The sequence below is a fragment of the Akebia trifoliata genome, chromosome 8 (genome assembly GCF_017979445.1).
Source record: "Akebia trifoliata isolate Shusen 1 chromosome 8, ASM1797944v1, whole genome shotgun sequence".
Lineage (NCBI taxonomy): Eukaryota > Viridiplantae > Streptophyta > Magnoliopsida > Ranunculales > Lardizabalaceae > Akebia > Akebia trifoliata.
The window spans coordinates 35,545,597-35,564,201 of NC_141382.1; the positions used below are offsets into that span (position 1 = coordinate 35,545,597).

The window sequence follows — 18,605 nt, forward strand, 5'->3', positions numbered from 1 at the left end:
CTTTACCAGAGTCTTCATATGTCTTCAATGACAAATCAATTTGACACTCAACATTATTCTCATGATTGACAAAATATGGAATTAACATTAGATACCCAAATAACATCAAGGAGTTTATACGTTGATTTTCGATTCCAACACCCGCCAACGCCTTACTTCCAAACATACCCTTAATTATTTCGTACATATTGGGTCATATAGTTTTCTTTTTAATTTAATTTTGAGTAACTCTAGTTTTACTAACTTAGTAGGATTTCAAATCTTACTAAGGGTTGTTGAGCTCACCTTGTGGTATCTAAAAACATGATCCAATGCCACAGAAATGTAAATGAGAAAATTCTATGAACTTAAAAAAGAAAATATTATATTTCACTGTTAAATCTTAATTTTAAATTTGGGAGTTTAGTGGGATCAATAGCTATTCATTTTTAAAACCTTGTATTAAGTTCAAAAGAATTATTTTTTATTTATTTTTTTTTATATGAGTTTTTCCATGAAATCTAGATCGTTGAGGTGTTGGAGTGTCAATTTAATAATCAATTTGAGCTCAACGTCCTTAGTAAGATTTGAAATCTTACTTAGTAAGGAAAGTATTCTTTTTAATTAAACTTGATTGTGCAAATTCACATATATCAAAAAGGCTTATTTATAATTTATAATACGAATTAAAGGATTTTTTTTAATATTTTATAATAAAAAATATATTTTCTTTGTTTTTACGACTAATCATTATTCTCATACGGTCATGGATTGCAATTTTATTAATATTTGATCAAAATGACCTTGATTATTTTAAATTTAAATAAATTTTTTTTATGTGTGATGAATCATTTTCTTAGGGGGTATGAGAAAACATTTGCCAGGTCATTTTTCCTTAGATTTTCCCTTGAAGAAAAAATAAATAAATAAATTCAAAACATACACACCATCGTCAATAGAAGGTAAAATGTCTAAAATGCCTTTAAACCGTGCCTTTTAATACGCCTGAGCATATAAATAAAGCACCTGGTCACATCTTCCTATAAAATAATATTACAATAAGTTCCATGTGTACATATAGTTAATAGTTTAATAGTTAATAATTAATAAATTATTAATTTAAAAAAATAAAAAAAAATAAAAAAGAGAAAAGCAGTTTCCGGATTCCGGTTTCCGGTTTCCAGTTTTTCACCAACGCGGGTGAAAACAAAAAAGCAACAATAACTGGCTCCCTGTTGGATGGCGGGTTTTTATTCCTCTCTCCTTGTTTGTGGAGAGGAGAGAACGACGCCCTCTCTCTCTCTCTATCACTCTCTCTCTCTAAAATAACACCGACACCGACGCCGGAAATCTGACATTTTCCGTCGTGTAATTGCTCGAAAATGGGAATTCGGGCCGGAATTCTAGTGGTGGTTTTGTAATGCTGGTTTTTTTAGGATGGATTACGATGGTGGAATTCAGATTTCCAGAGGAGGAGCAGCCGTAACTGAGGGATCCTCTATCTCTCCTCCTTTAGATGAAGGTCAGTTAGGGTTTTTTCTTCTTAATCGTCTTTGCTCTTCGGTTTCTCTCGTTGTTTATGTTGTTTGATTTCTTGTTAGGGTTTGTTTTCGCAATGTAGTGAGGGTTAGGGTTTGGTTTTGAGGATTATTAAGTGATGAAATTGACTGTGCTGATTTATTATGATTTATTGTGATTAAGTTATTTTGCGACCTTTCTTTGAAGAATTTAGGGAAATTTTTATCACGGAATATACTTTTGGTGGAATTATACTTCAAATTTCGTATTTAACATGGATTTGGGATTGTTTTGTTCATTTTTTTAAATGATTTTAGGAAACCTGGATTTCAAGTGTGGGTAAAATCGACTAAGTTAGAAATTTTCAGTTTGAATTCCGTCTGAATTGTTGATCATCACTGGTTCTGTTTTGAATTGTTGTAAATTATTCAATTTTTTTTTTTTCCATTTTTGTGCCAAAGACAAGTTTGTTTGCCAAAGAAAAGCTCTTATAAGTATTTATTTTTTGGCATGAAACCTTGATTTACGGGTCCTTTAGAAAGAAAAAATGTTTATTTTTTGTTTTTTTCAAAGTCAATTCATTAGAGAAAATGTTGTTCATGTTTCTGCATGCAGAAGAATATACGGCTTGTTAGAATTGCTATGTTTCGCATAAATAATGAGATATTAATAATTGTTCTTTTTAAGCAAAAAAATTATTTATTTATTTTTTTTATTTATTATTATTATTATTATTATCTTTTTTTTTTTTTTTTTTTGGGGGGGGGGGTGTTCGAAAGGGCATAGGCAATCTAGATAGGTTCTTGAATAGTTTGGTCTGAAACTGTTCAATTTAATCTTTTTTTCATTTTAATTTTTTTCTTATAAAGTCATTTCATAAATAACTTGTGTCATAGCTAAAGGTTCTGCCATTTAGGAAAAGGCAGCATTGGCATCTTTGGGTTGGAAATTCCATTGCTTTGATAGAATTCTAATGTGCTTATCGAATTTTTATTATTAAGTACACATTATTTATTCAATTTGTTTATGGGAAAGGGTCTTCTGCCAGTTATCGGTATTTGAAACTGCTTGTAATTGTCAGTTTATATCATTTAAGTAATATTTGTTTTTGTTAGGGTTTCAGAGTTTCTGCTGCTCTTGTCAGTCTTTCATTCATCATGTACTAAGGATTCAGCTGAACCTTTTATTCTTACATTTTTCACTTGTTAAGGTTTCAAGAGAATTCATTATTATTTTGTCCCTATCATTGCCATCATGATCATTGTCATTATCCGTGGTTTCTCTAGAGATAGAAAGTTTCTATTCAAGAGGTTGAAGAAGGGTACAAAAAATAAATAATTAAACTGTTGAAGATAGTGTTTTTGGATGCAATGAGCCATGGTTTTGTGTACAGGACGAGAGGGTTTACAGGTAGATCTTTAGAGAATGTAACCACGTATCTTCCTACTGGGTGGGGGAGCCACAGAGCACTTAATAAAACCAAAACTTGAGTGAAATTATTCTGGAGTCTGGATATTAAAGCCAATATGTTCCTTTGGTCTAAAGTGTTCCAAGAGTTCAGGGGGACTTCTTTTTTATTTTATTTTTTTATAGCAGATTTTGTTTTTAGATGAGACTCTAAGAGGTGTTTGGCTTTGGTCTTTTGTGGTTCCTCGGGCTTTGTTGTTTCATCTGATTTGATCTTTCGTATCCGTGGTAGATTGTTTTTAGACCACTTTCGAGATTACTTTGGTGCTTGTAATTGATCTTTTTTCTTTTGAAAGTTCCTTCTACCTGCCCAGGAAAAAATAAATTAAAACTACTGCTGAAAGCTGCTTTTTCATGACATGTGAATGTGGAAGGCTGGTCAAGGAACCTTCCCTTTCACTTATTGGTGCTTTCTGTTTTTTGAGGTACTTTACGTACATGAGTGTTATATATATGTTACTTGAATACATATTCTAATTATGTAGAATTGCTCTTCCGTATTTTTGAACTTTATAATTTAATTGTATATGATGACATGTCCTTTTGAGGAATATATTATGGCTGCTGTTTTTTAAGCCAGGTTTGCTATGAGCACCTAGCATCCATATTTGATATCAACTTATCCTTGGGTACACGACCATACTTTTCTAGACAGTTTTTGTGTCATAACTTCCAATCGTATAAGAGTATGGTTTTTTTTTCTTAAAGTCATTTTACCTACCTAAAAGTGGAAAAAGAAAAAATAGAAGCTGTCACTGTGTATAAGTCATATGGATATGTAGACTGCTCTTTTACATTGTTCAATTTGTAATGGCCATCCAGCTCTTTACTTCTAGAAGCAATTTTACCATGCATAACAGTGTTAGGTTCCTTTTGTATATGAAATATTTGTCAAACTCACTTTTTTATGCTATTGCAGATACTATGTGGCAACTTAACTTGAGATCTAATGAAACTATGGAATCTGGATCTTATCCAGAGCGTCCAGGAGAGCAAGACTGTTCTTATTATATCAGGACTGGGCTTTGTAGATTTGGAATGACATGCCGATTTAATCATCCTCCTAATAGGAAACTGGTAAATACTTGAGCCTTTTTGGACTATCTTGTGGCCTGTGGAACTAACTAGGTCAATTTGATTTAAGAACATTTCTGCAAAATAATGCTTGTAACTTGTCCACTAGGGTATTGGTGATTGCAGTGCATTAGCATAACCTGTAGATGCTTATTATGTTCTAGGTACTGAAGGGTATTAATGTTCACACTTTGTTGAATGCTTTCTTTTTGTTCTATCACATCTTTTCTCTTCTAGAATACTTTGAAACTAGTTCACTCTTGACATGCCACTTTGGACTTTATCCCCGATCTGTTGTCTTTTATTTTTTCAGGCAAAAGCAGTCACTAAATTCTCCGACTTCTTGAAAAAGTCACAATAAATCATGAATTTTTTTCCTTCAAGGATCTAATCACGATTTAATTGTGACTTTTCAATAAGATGTAACTTTTATGAACTCCCTGATTAAATCATGAGCTTTGCAATTACATTGGGCAAAACGAAAGATGGCTTTGATGCACTTATAAGAGAATATGACCTTGATGCAGTTCATTGTGGTCATTTTATCGATAATGCGCAAGATAATGAGGATGATGTTGATTTTGAAGTTTTTGATTTGTTGATAAATCCTAATTCCTAACTCATGTTCATGATTGTCTCCTTTTTCATATTTTGAACAGTATAAACCTTGAATATATTGTGGACCTGTGGTTACTTGTTGATGCATGAAAGATATCAATATTGGGCTTGGTGATTTATTATTGGTACGGGACCAGAGAATATAATATGAGAACACCACCCAGTTGGAACAATTACAAAGCCCTGACCTTAGCTTGATTCACCGCCCAGTTGGTGATTTTTCGATTTTACAAATTTTCCCCTTGCTGACTTATTTCGAACTCCGACTTGGTGACTATGGGCACATGCATGTGAATTGCACATATTTTGATTGTAATTCAGTAGAGATTGGCATGGATCCATCGTGAGATGATGCACAATCGAATAGGTTTCAATTTTTTTTAAATATTATTAGTAGTGATAAGAGTAGTTACTTCTTGCAGTAAATCAATTTTGAGGCTTCTCTTTTTCATTTTTCCTATTTTTCCATTTTGATCAATTGTTAAATAAATAATCCAGTATATAGTTTCTCCTTCATGTGGTATTTGAGACACTGACTTCCTCATTATGGCTTTAGTTCTCATGGTTTTTTATTTGCACTTACATGTTACAGAGTTGTTAGAATTGGTGAATTAGGTTCTATTAATTTTCAGGCTATTGCTGCTGCAAGGATTAAGGGAGGTTACCCCGAAAGAATAGGACAACCTGAATGTCAGGTATGTGTACATTTCCTTTAAAACAGGAGTGTCATTAATTTGAGCTTGATGCTGCTAATACACCAGTATTCTCACTGAGACAAAACTTGAGCTTCACAGTGAGGCATCACTAACCCACTATCAAAAGCATTTCTTTGCATTAGATTTCCAAAACAGATCCGTAAATCTTAATGTCTCTTAGTCCTATTTCATCCATACTAGCCTCTTATAATTTCTTCAGTCCCGTTTCATCAATACATGGCCCTCACTAAAATTTCTGCTGAGGAACATGAACTTGGTTCCCTTTCTCATCAATTTGAACCTTCAAATTTTATATCTGACTCTTAGTATGGTTATGAATGTTTGCAAACTTGGCACACCTCATACCCACTGTAACAGCTCTGTGCATTTTTTGAATCACATGGATATACATGTGTTGTCCACTTCTTTTTTAATTGAATCATCTCCTTTTTTTCCATATAGAAGTACGATGGATAATAACGAATTAATGAATCACGATATTCAATTGTAGGATGACAGAAGTATATTTATTTCAAACACTAATTTGTTCCATTTTGATGTTTTGCTCAATTGAAATACGGACCAAAACATTTCAAAAAATTTCAAAACATTCAGAATATATCGAAACATTGAGAGACACTCATTTTCCCAAAATTTTCTTGTTATGCATAAATAAGACAAGGCCCAGACACAGCAAGCCACAACTTGGTATATACGCAACACTGCTAGTCATGACCTGACATGGATGCATCCGTGTTGGGCATGGTCACAGCTTTGACATGGCCCGTGCATGACCTGAACATGTTCCAGGCTGGCCTGGACATGGCATAGCCATGTGCAAGACTGTTGGACAATGCCTAGTAATGACGTGGGCTGGGTTGCCCAGTTCATTGCTTGGCACGTGACCTGGGCATGGCATTCTCAAGGGGGTTCGAGCATTGCCTAGGCATGGCATGTTCATGGGCTTATGGATGACTTTCAGAAAAAAAAATAAAAAATAGAGGAGGAATAAATTTTGACTGCACCACTATGTATCGCCAGACAAATCCAGTACATACCGATGCAAACCAATACAGCAATAGGAATAAACTGCATCGTCTAATTCCAACATTTCGAAATATTGAGATGCCTCAATCAAAACATACCAAAATGAAACCGAATTTTGAATCGTGTATGAGAAGTCTGCTTCTTTCTATCTTGTTTTCCTTTTTTTATCTTCTTCTTTGTCATCTTTTTGTAAGTTAGGTGTTCTAAATTATAGTAGAACCAAATTCTTGTTGATTGCCATTTCTGTGCAATTCTTTTACTTACAATTATTGAGCTTACATTTTGCTTGTTTTGAATTGAGTTCATTTTGGACACTGTTACCACAGGTTTAACGTTTCAATTCTACCACCTTGGTAAGGTGGAAATCTGTGCGTGATATTAACTCATACCTGGGATCAATAATGCCTTCACACTTAAATTAATCAAAATAAAGAAAGAAAAAAATATTAAATCTTTATCTTGTATATTTATGTTTTTTCTCTCTCGAGATGAAAGCTTAAACTCTTTGCTGCAAACCGTTTCCCAGTACTTCTTGAAAACAGGAACATGCAAGTTCGGAGCCACATGCAAGTTTCATCATCCTAAAGAAAAGGCTGGAATTGCTGGAAGAGTTGTATTAAATATTCTAGGCTATCCACTTCGCCCGGTTTGTACTTGTCATTCACTTTAGCACAATTATCTCTCTATGGTTTGCAACTGTTCATCAATTTCTTGTACAACTATGATTAATGCATTATGTATTTCCTTCTGTTCTCCCTTATTCATAATTTTTTTATTGGGTTGTAATGTATTTCCTGCAGAATGAGAAGGAGTGTGCTTATTATTTAAGGACCGGACAGTGTAAGTTTGGGAACACTTGTAAATTCCACCACCCACAACCATCTAGTCCGATGGTTTCATTGCGTGGGTCTCCTGTGTATCCTCCTGTACATTCCCCAACAACTCCAACTCAACCGTCTTATCCAGGAGGAGTGCCAAACTGGGCCATGTCAAGGGCCTCTTTTATTCCTAGCCCACGTTGGCAAGGTCCTTCAAGTTATGCACAAGTGATTTTACCTCAGGGGGTGTTGCCTGTTCCTGGATGGAATGCATATACTGTAAGTCTCTCACAAGCTTCTCTAATTCATACTGTGTTATGCAAAAGGCCTCAGTGTAATCAAGTGCCTGGCCTGATTTCCATATGATGAGAGTGGACTACATTTTTATCATAATGCCTACAATAGTGGCAATGCATTAATAGTATGTCTTTTTTTATTTTTTGTTTTTTTAATTTAATTCTCTATTTCTCTTGCTCTGACCCTTTTTATTAATTTTCTTTCTTTCTTCTTTCTCTGTGAAAAAACTATTAACATGTAGTCCGTGACTCAATTCTCCATGTGGTTCAAAGTTAGTGCTGTTTTGAAATGTTTTGGTGAAAATTCCCGGTTTCTGTTAAGACTGGAACGAAACGTGAATTCTGAAATATAGACCGTGTCAAGAGTGTTTCAGACTGTCTCAAAGGGCTTTGAATTTTTTGGTCTATCTCCTGCCCGAACATTGCATCTAAATGAGATTTTAAACCTTGATTTTTCTATTTTAGGTTCCACAAGGCATAGTAAAACTTGCCTTGTGCCCATTTTACAGAATTATGACCCTCCTTCAAGTCTGGAGCTTTTGCTAACATGATACTTCAATTCTATATTACTTCTCCAAAAAAAAAAAATACTTCAATTCTATATCTAGTAAAACTTCTAATATAGGCGTGGCTTGAGTCATGAGAGTGAGGACCCAGATAATACTGGCGGAATAGTTTTTGTTATTGAATAGCTGGTGACATTTCCTATTCAAATTTTCTTATATAGTCATTTGACCATACTTTTATTTGCCTGGCCTGTTATTTTAATCTCTTATTTTCTTGATATGTAAGGTGTGCCATTTATTTTTATTTTCTTGTTCTTCAGCTGCAGAACCTATTATTGTGTATCAATTTATGGTATAGTCCTGAGTGATTTGAGAGGTTTTGTGTTGTAGGAAATTTGTGAGAACTAACGTGTTCATTTGGGGTGGGGGTATTCATCCAGGGTCAGTTGGGGTCGGTTTCATCTTCAGAGAGCCAACAACAAACACTTGGAACTAGTCAGTTTTATGGGACTTCACAACAAAGTGAAACACCAAGTGCCGTAGGTCAAGGGATGTTTACTTCCTACCGTTCTGGCTCTGTCCCTACAGGTGTATATGCTTTGCAGAGGGAGAACGTGTTCCCTGAGAGACCTGATCAACCTGAATGCCAGTTTTATATGAAGACTGGAGATTGCAAGTTTGGTGCGGTTTGCAGATTCCATCATCCTAGAGAGAGACTGATTCCTGTCCCAAACTGTTTATTGAGTCCTTTGGGCCTTCCACTACGTTCGGTGAGTTATTCCTTTAGTACCCACTTTTATGGTTTGAGCAGGACCTGTGCATGTGTAACCATTGCCTAATTACTTTCTAAGTTTGTATTTCTTGACTTTTTAATGATACAACAGAGAAGCCGTATGATTGTGTTTTCAATATGAGCTGAAATGTCATTTAAAATTGATATGGACCTCTGAAGTGTCTTCCAAAATTGCTAGTTTTGGTGACTATTAGGTCTACACCAAGGGGGACGTTAGGCTTACCTGGGTATCAGTGATAACAATTGATAGCCATGTCATTGTCCATTATGCATTCCCAGCATCAATTTTTTATTGATTAGGTGTTCTTGTTGTATATTATATAAGAAATATCAGCTTTTTGTGTTTAATAGAAATTTTAACAACCATGAAACACTATTAGCCAATAAGATGAGCACTTGAGCCTACTTATATGTGTGTGTGCGTGTGCTTGTTAGTTATTGGATACGTTGACCAAAAATGAGCATACAAAAGAGGGACACCACACCCAAAGGTTGAGATGACCTACCAAACAACTACCAAGAGCAAAAAGCAAACACCTAATATCAAACACATAAGCACAAGCAACAAAGCAGATGCTTCACACTAGCAAAGAATCCCAATTAAAGATGAACTCCTCAAAGAACACTCTAAAGTCCTACAATAACTTTTATATCCAAGATTACTTCCTGCACTCCTTTTTTACTTGCCTTCGAAAACTAGTACTCTTTTTTTTTTTTTTTAAGTGAGCTAGTATTCTTCTCTTTCCAAGCATACCAAAAGCTAACAAATGGACGAAGGTTCCATACAATTATCCCTCTAGCATTTGGCACACTCTTAATCTTCATGAGCTCCATATGATGTTTGTTGGCTCAATATTTCCAATATTTTAAGGCTATTTTAGGCATTATTTGTTATGGAAATTTAGGGTATTATGGGTAATCCGCGTAAAGTAAGTAGAGACTTAATTACAAGTGGGGACTTAATTATTTGTAAATCTTTGAGCGATTTGAGAGAGGAGGTGGAGAGGAGCAATGTTAAAAGTAAGGTAAGACTGACCATGTGAGCTGGAGGTTCTTCAGGTATATGCTGAAGCGTATGGATTTGGTGAGAAGTGGATTCAATGGATTACGAATTATATTTTGTGTCTCTCATTTTTCATCCTTGTGAATGGACCCCATTTGAGTATTTCTAGAGTTCTAGGGCTTTGAGGAATGGGGATCCTTTGTCTCCTTTTCTGTTTATTGTGGTAGCAGAAGCTCGTGGAAGAATGATTGGCAAGACAGTCAATAATGGAGATTTGGGGGTTTTTCAATAGGTTAGGGAGGGCCACAGCTTCTGACTTGCAGTTTGCAAATGATAGTTTGGTCTTTGTAGAGGAGTCCACAAGATAGACAGGAATTCTTAGGGGAATATTATGTTTCTTTGTGGTCCTTTGGAGTCACCATACGGGGTTGGGGTTTGGAAGGGGATTATTAAATTGCTTCTTGCTTGTCATAAGAGAGTTCAATTTAGGGTGGGTGTTGGGCGGAGACTTAGGTTTTGGGAGGATTGTTGGTGTGGGTAGTCTCCATTGATGACCCAGTTCCTAGAGTTGTATCCAGTGTCAAGGAAGAAGACGCTCCCCCGATTGACACTTTTTTGGCTGATTAAGGGGTATGAAATCTTCAAGCTTCAGGTTTAGGAGAGGTATCAACTATTGATAGTTGGATGTGGTGGCTTCCTTGACATCATATATTGACTCTACTCAGTCGAGGTCCAGGGGGAGGACTGGAGAGTTTGGACTGCCAATAGAGAGATGGGGAGTTTACAGTCAGGTCGTTTTATACTTCATTGATTCGGCAGACCGCATTGTTCGGTTTGAATGTGTGGGGTGCAAAGGTTCCATCTAGAGTGAGTTTCTTTATCTGGAGTGTTGGGCTTGGAAGAATCACCACAATGGATCAACTCATGACGGGTTTGGGGTCCGAATGCGTGCCCCATGTGTATGGCGGATGAGGAAACTGCAGACCACGTGCTCATGCATTGTGCTTATGCTTGATTTTGTTGGGGATCATGTTATGGGGTTGTTTGGTATTGTGGGCTGTTAGCCTAGATCAATCCATGCCTTGTTTCAGTCTTGATCTCATTAGGATTTTCTTTTAGAGAATTGAAGTGGTTGCTTTGATCCATTACACCATTTGCCATTTGTTGGGGAATTTGGAACGATCTTAATGGTTGGCTATTCGAAGGGAGGCAATAGGCAGATCAGGGCACCATTTTTTCATTTATGAGCCTTCTACTTTCTTTTTTTGATGTAGTCTTTAAAGAATCTAAAGACTTTAAAAACTCATGTTCTTGCATTGTATATTTTGTTGGTCATCTCAACCACGTTTAAATAAAATTTATTCACTAATCAAAAAAAAGTTGTCATTTACTATTTTAATAGTTGTAAATGGTACAAAAGCTAGATGAACTCCAGATTTTTTATTATGTCATGCTTTTGATTCTCCGCTAAGGTGACCTTTACCAATTATCATTTGGAGGATCCTTGCTATGATTTATGGGTCTTATAGTGGCCAAAAGAGTTCCATCTGAAACACATGAGGGAGAATGTGGGAGTCATGCAGTTGGAGGTCGTGCAAGACTAAATATCAGAGGCATGCACAACAATTTCACTTCTGATCTACATATGACCAAGAGCCCATGGCCAAGATATTGTGGGAAAACTACCAAAGGCATGTTGGAACTTCTACTATCTACTGGTGGCCACGGATCACTTCAGCCAGTGGGTAGAGGTTGTACCACTTGCTCGAATCATAGAGCAAGATGTGTGAAAGTTCCTCTGGGAGCATATTGTCTACGGATTTGAGATTCTTCACTCCTTCATTGGAAATAATGGAAGGCAAGTCATAGGGACTGAAATGGTAGAGTTTTGCCAAAGGTATCATATCAAGTAATACTTTTCCTACCTCACTACTCCGAGGAAATGGTCAAGTTGAGTTTGCAAATTGGATACTGTTTGATTCGTTAAAGAAACAGTTGGATATGAGTGTTAATACCATGACCTGGGTTCAAAACCCGCGACCCGCCTTTGCCCACTAATTGTTGATCACTAACTTTCTTGCCTAGCAAAAACACAAAAAGTTATATGTTTTGTTTCGTTCCTATTGGTCAAGGCCATTATCTTTTGGCAAATAACATTGGATGTTCTCAACACCAATTAATAACTATTGTGAAAACCATTTTTTTTGTAAAAACCAATTTTGCTTATGGACATGTGTTGTGGCCTGCCTTCTCACAAAAGCCCAATGGTTGATGGACATTGCACTTAAGATAAAACCCAGGTGAATGTCCAAACCATGGTTTAATCTCGGTTTTGATGTCTCGTCTCGTTCACGATCGAGACCAAGTTGTCTCTGACAATCATCTGTCTCAGACGAGATAAACCATTTAACTCAGTTTCCAATAATTATTAATATATATTTGTATGCACATAATTCTAATTTTTTTTTTACAAATAAGGTAGATTGGAAGATGCTCAATCACAAGATAATATTTTTATTTATATAATAAAAAATTAAATTAAAAAAAATATATTCAAAAAGTACAAAATCCCGGCCGACTCCGGGGAGTTTTACTGACTCGGCCGAGATTTTCAAAATATCCTCTGAGTCATCTCGGCTGTCAAACAAGACAACGTGCAGATGTATCACTGTGAAAATCCACATCATTCTTGAACAATATCAAGATGACTAGCAAACCATCTTGGTCTCAGATGAGATTTGGAACCGTTGTCCAAACAGCCCTTGGTTATGTATCCTCTGTATCTGAAACTCTTTATTGCTTATTTTCTACAACTCAGTGGTATTAGGTAATTGCATAATTTCATTAAAAGCTGTAGTTCTGCTCGTTTCATAGAATTAAACCTTGGTTTCCTAGTTATTGATGATTATTTGTGTGAAGTCAGAATTATTTTGATGCCATATAATTTTGAATGATTTACTGCAACTTTATACTGAACTATCCATCAGACTGACAATGGTCATTGACGTTTCAACAGGGAGAGCCTTTGTGCATCTTTTATTCTCGTTATGGTATATGCAAATTTGGTCCGAATTGCAAATTTGACCATCCTATGGGAAACTTTGCATTTGGTCTTTCTGCTTCATCTTCAGCTGATGTCCCGGTTGTTCGCCGATTGTTAGCATCCTCCTCAGGAGCTACGGCGTTACCTTTGTCATCAGAAGGGCCTGTCGAAGGAGGCTCGGGAAAGTCCAGGTAACTGTCAATGTCAGATACACAACAGATGCCGTCTGGTGTCAAAAACGTTGGGAAGGATCACACACCACCTCAAGCATCGGGGCAGTTGCTTCTTTTTCTTTTCTCTTTGGAGGATAAAGAAGAGTCTTTGTAAATTGAGTTCCCATTGCTGGAGATGTACAGAAATTTCCTGTTGAATCAAATTTGTTCATCTGAAGATGCCATTTTACTTGACTGAAAAACACCTGAATTTCACAATGGTGCATCATGTAAATTTTCTCATAATGTCACGTTTGGACAAAACCAATGTGAACATCTCATCTGTTGCAAAAGGCTATTTTTCTACTTTACAAGAATTTACTCTCTTTTTTCCAGGTTTATTTGTGAAACATATCTTCTTGTTGTAATGATAGTGTCTCAATACTGCCTTTCTTGTGGCACCATTGTTGCAGTATCCTCCATTCCATCATTCCCTTGTGTTGCTTTATCTTAACCGTTAAAGTTTATCTACCAGTGTTTTGTCTATATGTTTATTCCATTATGTACGTTTCTCACTCTATATTTGTGGGATGTTTTCCCTTCCATCCCAACTCTTATCTTGTTTTATGGATAGATTGCTTTGACATAGATGGACCATTTCTTAGTCTCAACAGGGGATGTTGAAGGCAGCAGACTGATACATGAATGGGATAATCCTTCTAGACCTCAAAGATAGTCTTATTTATTTTTTTCAGAGAATATCCTCTTTCGGTTAATTTTGCAAGTCCTTTTATGCACTATGCAACTACTTTCTTTACACAAGTCTGAAAGTACATCTTTTGTCCTTATATGTTGGTCGGATGTTTTCTATAACAAACTTAAAGGTTCAAACATCTAGTCTTTTCAGGGCACTTTATGAACTTTCAGAGAATGAAGACCCAAAACTGATGAAAGATCACACTACTGTTGCTGAGCCATTCTTTGCAAAAGCATTGCTGCGGGTACCCATCACAACAGACAAAATAATTAGTTTCTGTTGCTTCTAAATGAATGCAGATTGCAACTGTTTAAAACCTGGTGGAGTTGTGACTTATGCTATTAGGTTCTGCAATCACTTTTAGTTTGTGTGTTTTCAATAAATCATCTAAGCTACCTTTAATCATTTTCCTTTCCATCTGATTCTCTTAGCATTAATGAGCATTGCTTATCATCAAGATCTTTTGGAAAGAAAAAAGCTCTCAAATGGTTGTGTTCACTTACCTGTTATGGATGCATGCTTGAATCAACACGCATTTCAGTATATTCCTCAGGAACCCTTAAAAGTTTGTTCTACTTTGAAATTGATAAAATTTTGGGACAAGGTGTTCCAAAGGACAACTTAATATATTGCGAGTGATCAAAGCTTTACTTGATGTGCTATCCACTAACCCTATACCTGTCCAAAACAAAAATGAAAATCTGAATGTGTCAAGCTGAAGTTTTAGTTAAAGCTTCCATTAGATCAACTAGCTGATAAGCATCCAATTGAAGCAGTTCAAGGGTTTTCTGTTTTCCTTTGAATTTTTAGTTTTTATTTCCAATTTAACTGCAATATTCATTAGTAGAATTGAATTGAGGAACAATATTCATGTAGGTGACCCCCAGATATTTTGGTTAAGGCTCAGAAGATGATGATACCTTGATGGATTTTTCCTTGACTCATTAGACAATCTCTGATATATTTTTGTTTGTTGTTATTTTGCTCAACAAGGCCCAGGTTGAGCATCTGTGACTAATACTTCACCTTAATCTTCTTCTAACGAATCTTAGTTTTGGCGGCGAAGGTTTTTTTACTTGCATTTGAGGAGCTCTTTAGTAATCAAGTTTGATAGAAAGTTGATTGTGATGCTGCAAGCATTGTAGTAATGAATGTTCTTGCATTTGTTGAGATAGTGAGCACTCTTGGTCTTTGTTCACTGGAAGAACTGCACTCGGATAAGGTCGAAGAATCAGGGAGACTAGAATCTGATGTCAACTTGAGATCACTATATGACTGTGGTCATCGTTTGGTTGAGAAAAGACGAGGTAGGCCTGATGGGACCTGAACCAAGAAGGGTATGGAAGACCAAGTGGTGGAGAGAGTGAGAGTTTTAGGAAGGAAAGTATGGAGAGAGGGTGCCCTTGTGTGATTCCACCTCTTTATCAGAGGGACCGCTTCTGTTTATAGAGGGACCTCCCTCTCTATCTTCTTTGTCTAAGGCAAAGGGTGCCATCTGAAGTGACAGGTGCATAGGTTCGTCGTCGTCCCAGTTTGACTTCCCTTCTGTTTACCAGCTTGTGTCAGCAGGGAGGTCAACTTAGGGCAATCAAATGGACCGAGAGTCTAATAAATGGGTCTGTCAGCAACGCTGACACCTCTTACACATCTGTCCACATGCCGTCCTCGTATTTCTTACTTAGGGCCCACCAAACCTTGTCTTATAAGACTCCCCCCTAGCTTTCATCTTAGTCCCAAAGTCTAAGATGTTCTGCCCGCCACAGGTACCACTCGAAGCCTAGCTTAGAGAGTTGTTGTCGTAGAATGCTAGTCATTGGGCTAATGAAGTCGTAGCATGGTTCTGGCACAGCAGTCAAGTGGGTGTCGGAGGGGGCCCCATTGGCGTCTGAATGTAAAAAAGTGGCAAATGGCTCCAAAAGGCTTCTTTGGTGTTGGCTCTAGTGGTGCTGATGTTGGTGCCACTGTTGTTGGTGCTGGCGTCACCAGTGCTGGCGCCACTAGTGCTGGTGTTGGCATCCTTATTACTGTCATCGATGCCACTGGTACTGGCGCTACTTGTGCTGGTACTGGTGCAGTTGTCTGACAATTTCGTATACGTATCTAATCATGTAGAATCATGGTCAAACATAGTTCGAACGTCATACAACTTATCAAGAAGAATTTAACTCTATAAATAAAGACCAATCACTATTCTCTGGCTCTCTCTCTGAATTTCTTCTCCCCCTTATCTTCTCTTCTTTTTTATTTTTAGGTTTTTAATTTTAAATTTTGCAATTGAGAACAACAAATTGTCCCAATTCAATAAAGATAAGTATTTCTTATTTATTTGTGTTATTTCAAGCATGAATCTTGGCTAATCTCCCAATCTAGGGAGATTGATGAAGTCAAGATATTTATTTACTTTCGATTAATTTTTCAAGTTCTTGCATGTTTAAAAAAATTTATCTTCACAAACCTTGGTACTTTAGCATTCTCTTACTTATTTTTCATTATCCCCCATCTCGGGTGTGATCTGTTACTATTGGAGAAATATATTATATTGGATGCTTGCTGTGATATAAGATTATTGGGGAATAAAACTTTTAAATAAAAGGAAATCTTAGCCAATGCATAGATCTATGAAATTCTAAGATTTTATTGTTAAATCTTCCGAATCAAGAACCTTTGTCAATTTCTTTATTTGAGTTATCTAAAAAAGGATTTGAAGTTTAATTGAATGTTAAATAACTATTTTGATAGATTCAGTTTTCTTAGATGTTTCCAATTCATATAGTTTTCTCATCTTTTGCTTAAAAATTAGTTTTAATTAGTTTTCTTAATCATATTTTCAACCTTTTTCAGAAATTAAATAGATAAGTTAGATAATGTTTGGAAGGTAATTTAATGTACTGTGAATCTTTGTCCCTGAAAATCAACTCTTACTTGCACTATCAAGTTAAGGTACTTAATTTTTATTTGTTGGAAAGACCCAAACGAGTTACAAGTGACATTGTGAGAGTGACAAACACTTTCCCATAATCTCTCAAGTGCATGAGAGCTACCTTGGTGTAGAGTTTAGTCCGTACTTATTTTCTTAGCCACAACTTTCCCAAAAGCACGAGTGCACAAAAACTACCTTGGTGTAATATTTTATTAGAGGTGATTTCATAGCAACCCCCTTGGCTCCAATACAACTTTTCAAAGACCACTTTTTCAGCTAGATACAACTTTCCAGAGATCACTTAGATAGAACACTTTTCAGAGATTGCTTGCCCAGATAAATACAACTTTCCATAATTCACTTACTCGGGTAGATACACACGAATACATTCGGTGTGTCCAGAAATCACATGAGTGCATTGAGCTACCTCAGAATAAGACTAAGGACAATGACCAAGGTGCATTAAGCAACCCTCATTCCTAGATTAAGTTTTTCACTTGCATCTAGAAATCACACGAATTCATTAAGAAACCTCAGTATAAGACTTAGGATAAATGGCCAAGGTGCATTAAGCGACCCTCATTCAGTGTATCCAGAAATCACATGAGTGCATTAAGCTACCTCAGAATAAGACTTAAGATAAATGACCAAGGTGCATTAAGCAACACTCATTCCTAGATTAAGTTTTTCACATGCAACTAGAAATCACACGAATTCATTAAGAAACCTCGGCCTAAGACTTAGGATAAATGGCCAAGGTGCATTAAGCGACCCTCATTTTTACGTGAGGTGTCGTAGGTGCGTCTAGAAATCACATGAATGCATTAAGTGACCTTGTTATAAGACTTAAGATAAATGGCTGAGGTGCATTAAGTGACCTTCAATCCTAGGCGAAGTGTCCTGGGTGTGAAGTGTATGTGGTGCATTAAGCGACCCTTGTCCCTAGGTCAATTGTTTGAGGTACGTTAAGCAACTGTTGTCCTTAGGTAAAATTTCTGAGGTGTGTTAAGCGACTCTTGCCCCTAGGTGAAATGACTAAGGTGCATTAAGTGACCCTCCTTCCTATGTGAAGTGATTGAGTTATGTTTGTTGGGTTGTCCATTTTCTACCGGCAGAGCATGCTTTTGTGTTGTGCGTGGTAAGAAAACTTTCAAAAAGTTTTTTACGTACAACACCAAAAGTATGGAGGCTTTTTTAGGCCTTCCACACTTAGAGATCTATTCACTAACCTTGATGGCGGGTATCATTCTTTGAGGCAAGCGCCAAAGGTTGATGAGATTGCACATTTCTCTTCTATGAAACAGTTAGACTCCAATCTTCTTCTTGGAAAAGATAATCTAATTTTGGCCTTCTCTCATGAAATGATAAGATCTCGATCTTCTCCAAAAGTATGGAGGCCTTTTTAGGCCTTCCACACCTAGAGATCTATGCACTAACCTTGATGGCGGATATCATTCTTTGAGGTGTGCGCCAAAGGTTGATGAGATTGCACATTTCTCTCCTATGAGATGGTTGGAATCCAATCTTCTTCTTGGGAAAGATAATCTAATTTTGGTCTTCTTCTCCAATGAAATGATAAGATCTCGATCTTCTTCTCTAATGAGCTAAGGCCCTAGTGTGGTGCCTACCAAGAATATTCTGACATTAAAAGTTAGTACTCAAATAAAAAAAGATGAATGAAAAAAAAATGAATATTGCCCAGAGAGATGGAGATTAAAACTCAACCCCCTTTCCTTTAATTTTTGGAGTATATACTTATAGGCAAGCCTTGGAGATAGGTGTTATCACACGACTAGTCTAAGTGTATGATGAGTTGGGCAGTTGAGATGTACTTGAGTGCTTTTGAAGACATGTCCATCACATTAAAACAAACACTTCAGTATGATGTGTAAGTGTCTAAGACCATTTATGCAAAGTAG

At 36.5% G+C, this 18,605-nt stretch overlaps 1 protein-coding gene across 1 annotated transcript; it reads left to right on the plus strand.

Moving 5' to 3' along the window:
- Nucleotides 1–1,214: 1,214 nt before the first annotated feature.
- Nucleotides 1,215–13,404, plus strand: ZFN1 (zinc finger protein 1). Its single transcript, XM_086451542.1, has 7 exons — nucleotides 1,215–1,501; nucleotides 3,884–4,041; nucleotides 5,289–5,351; nucleotides 6,925–7,044; nucleotides 7,199–7,495; nucleotides 8,459–8,788; nucleotides 12,831–13,404. The coding sequence occupies exons 1-7, from the start codon at nucleotides 1,417–1,419 to the stop codon at nucleotides 13,050–13,052; spliced, it is 1,275 nt and encodes a 424-aa protein (XP_086307668.1). The 5' UTR covers nucleotides 1,215–1,416; the 3' UTR covers nucleotides 13,053–13,404.
- Nucleotides 13,405–18,605: the final 5,201 nt, after the last annotated feature.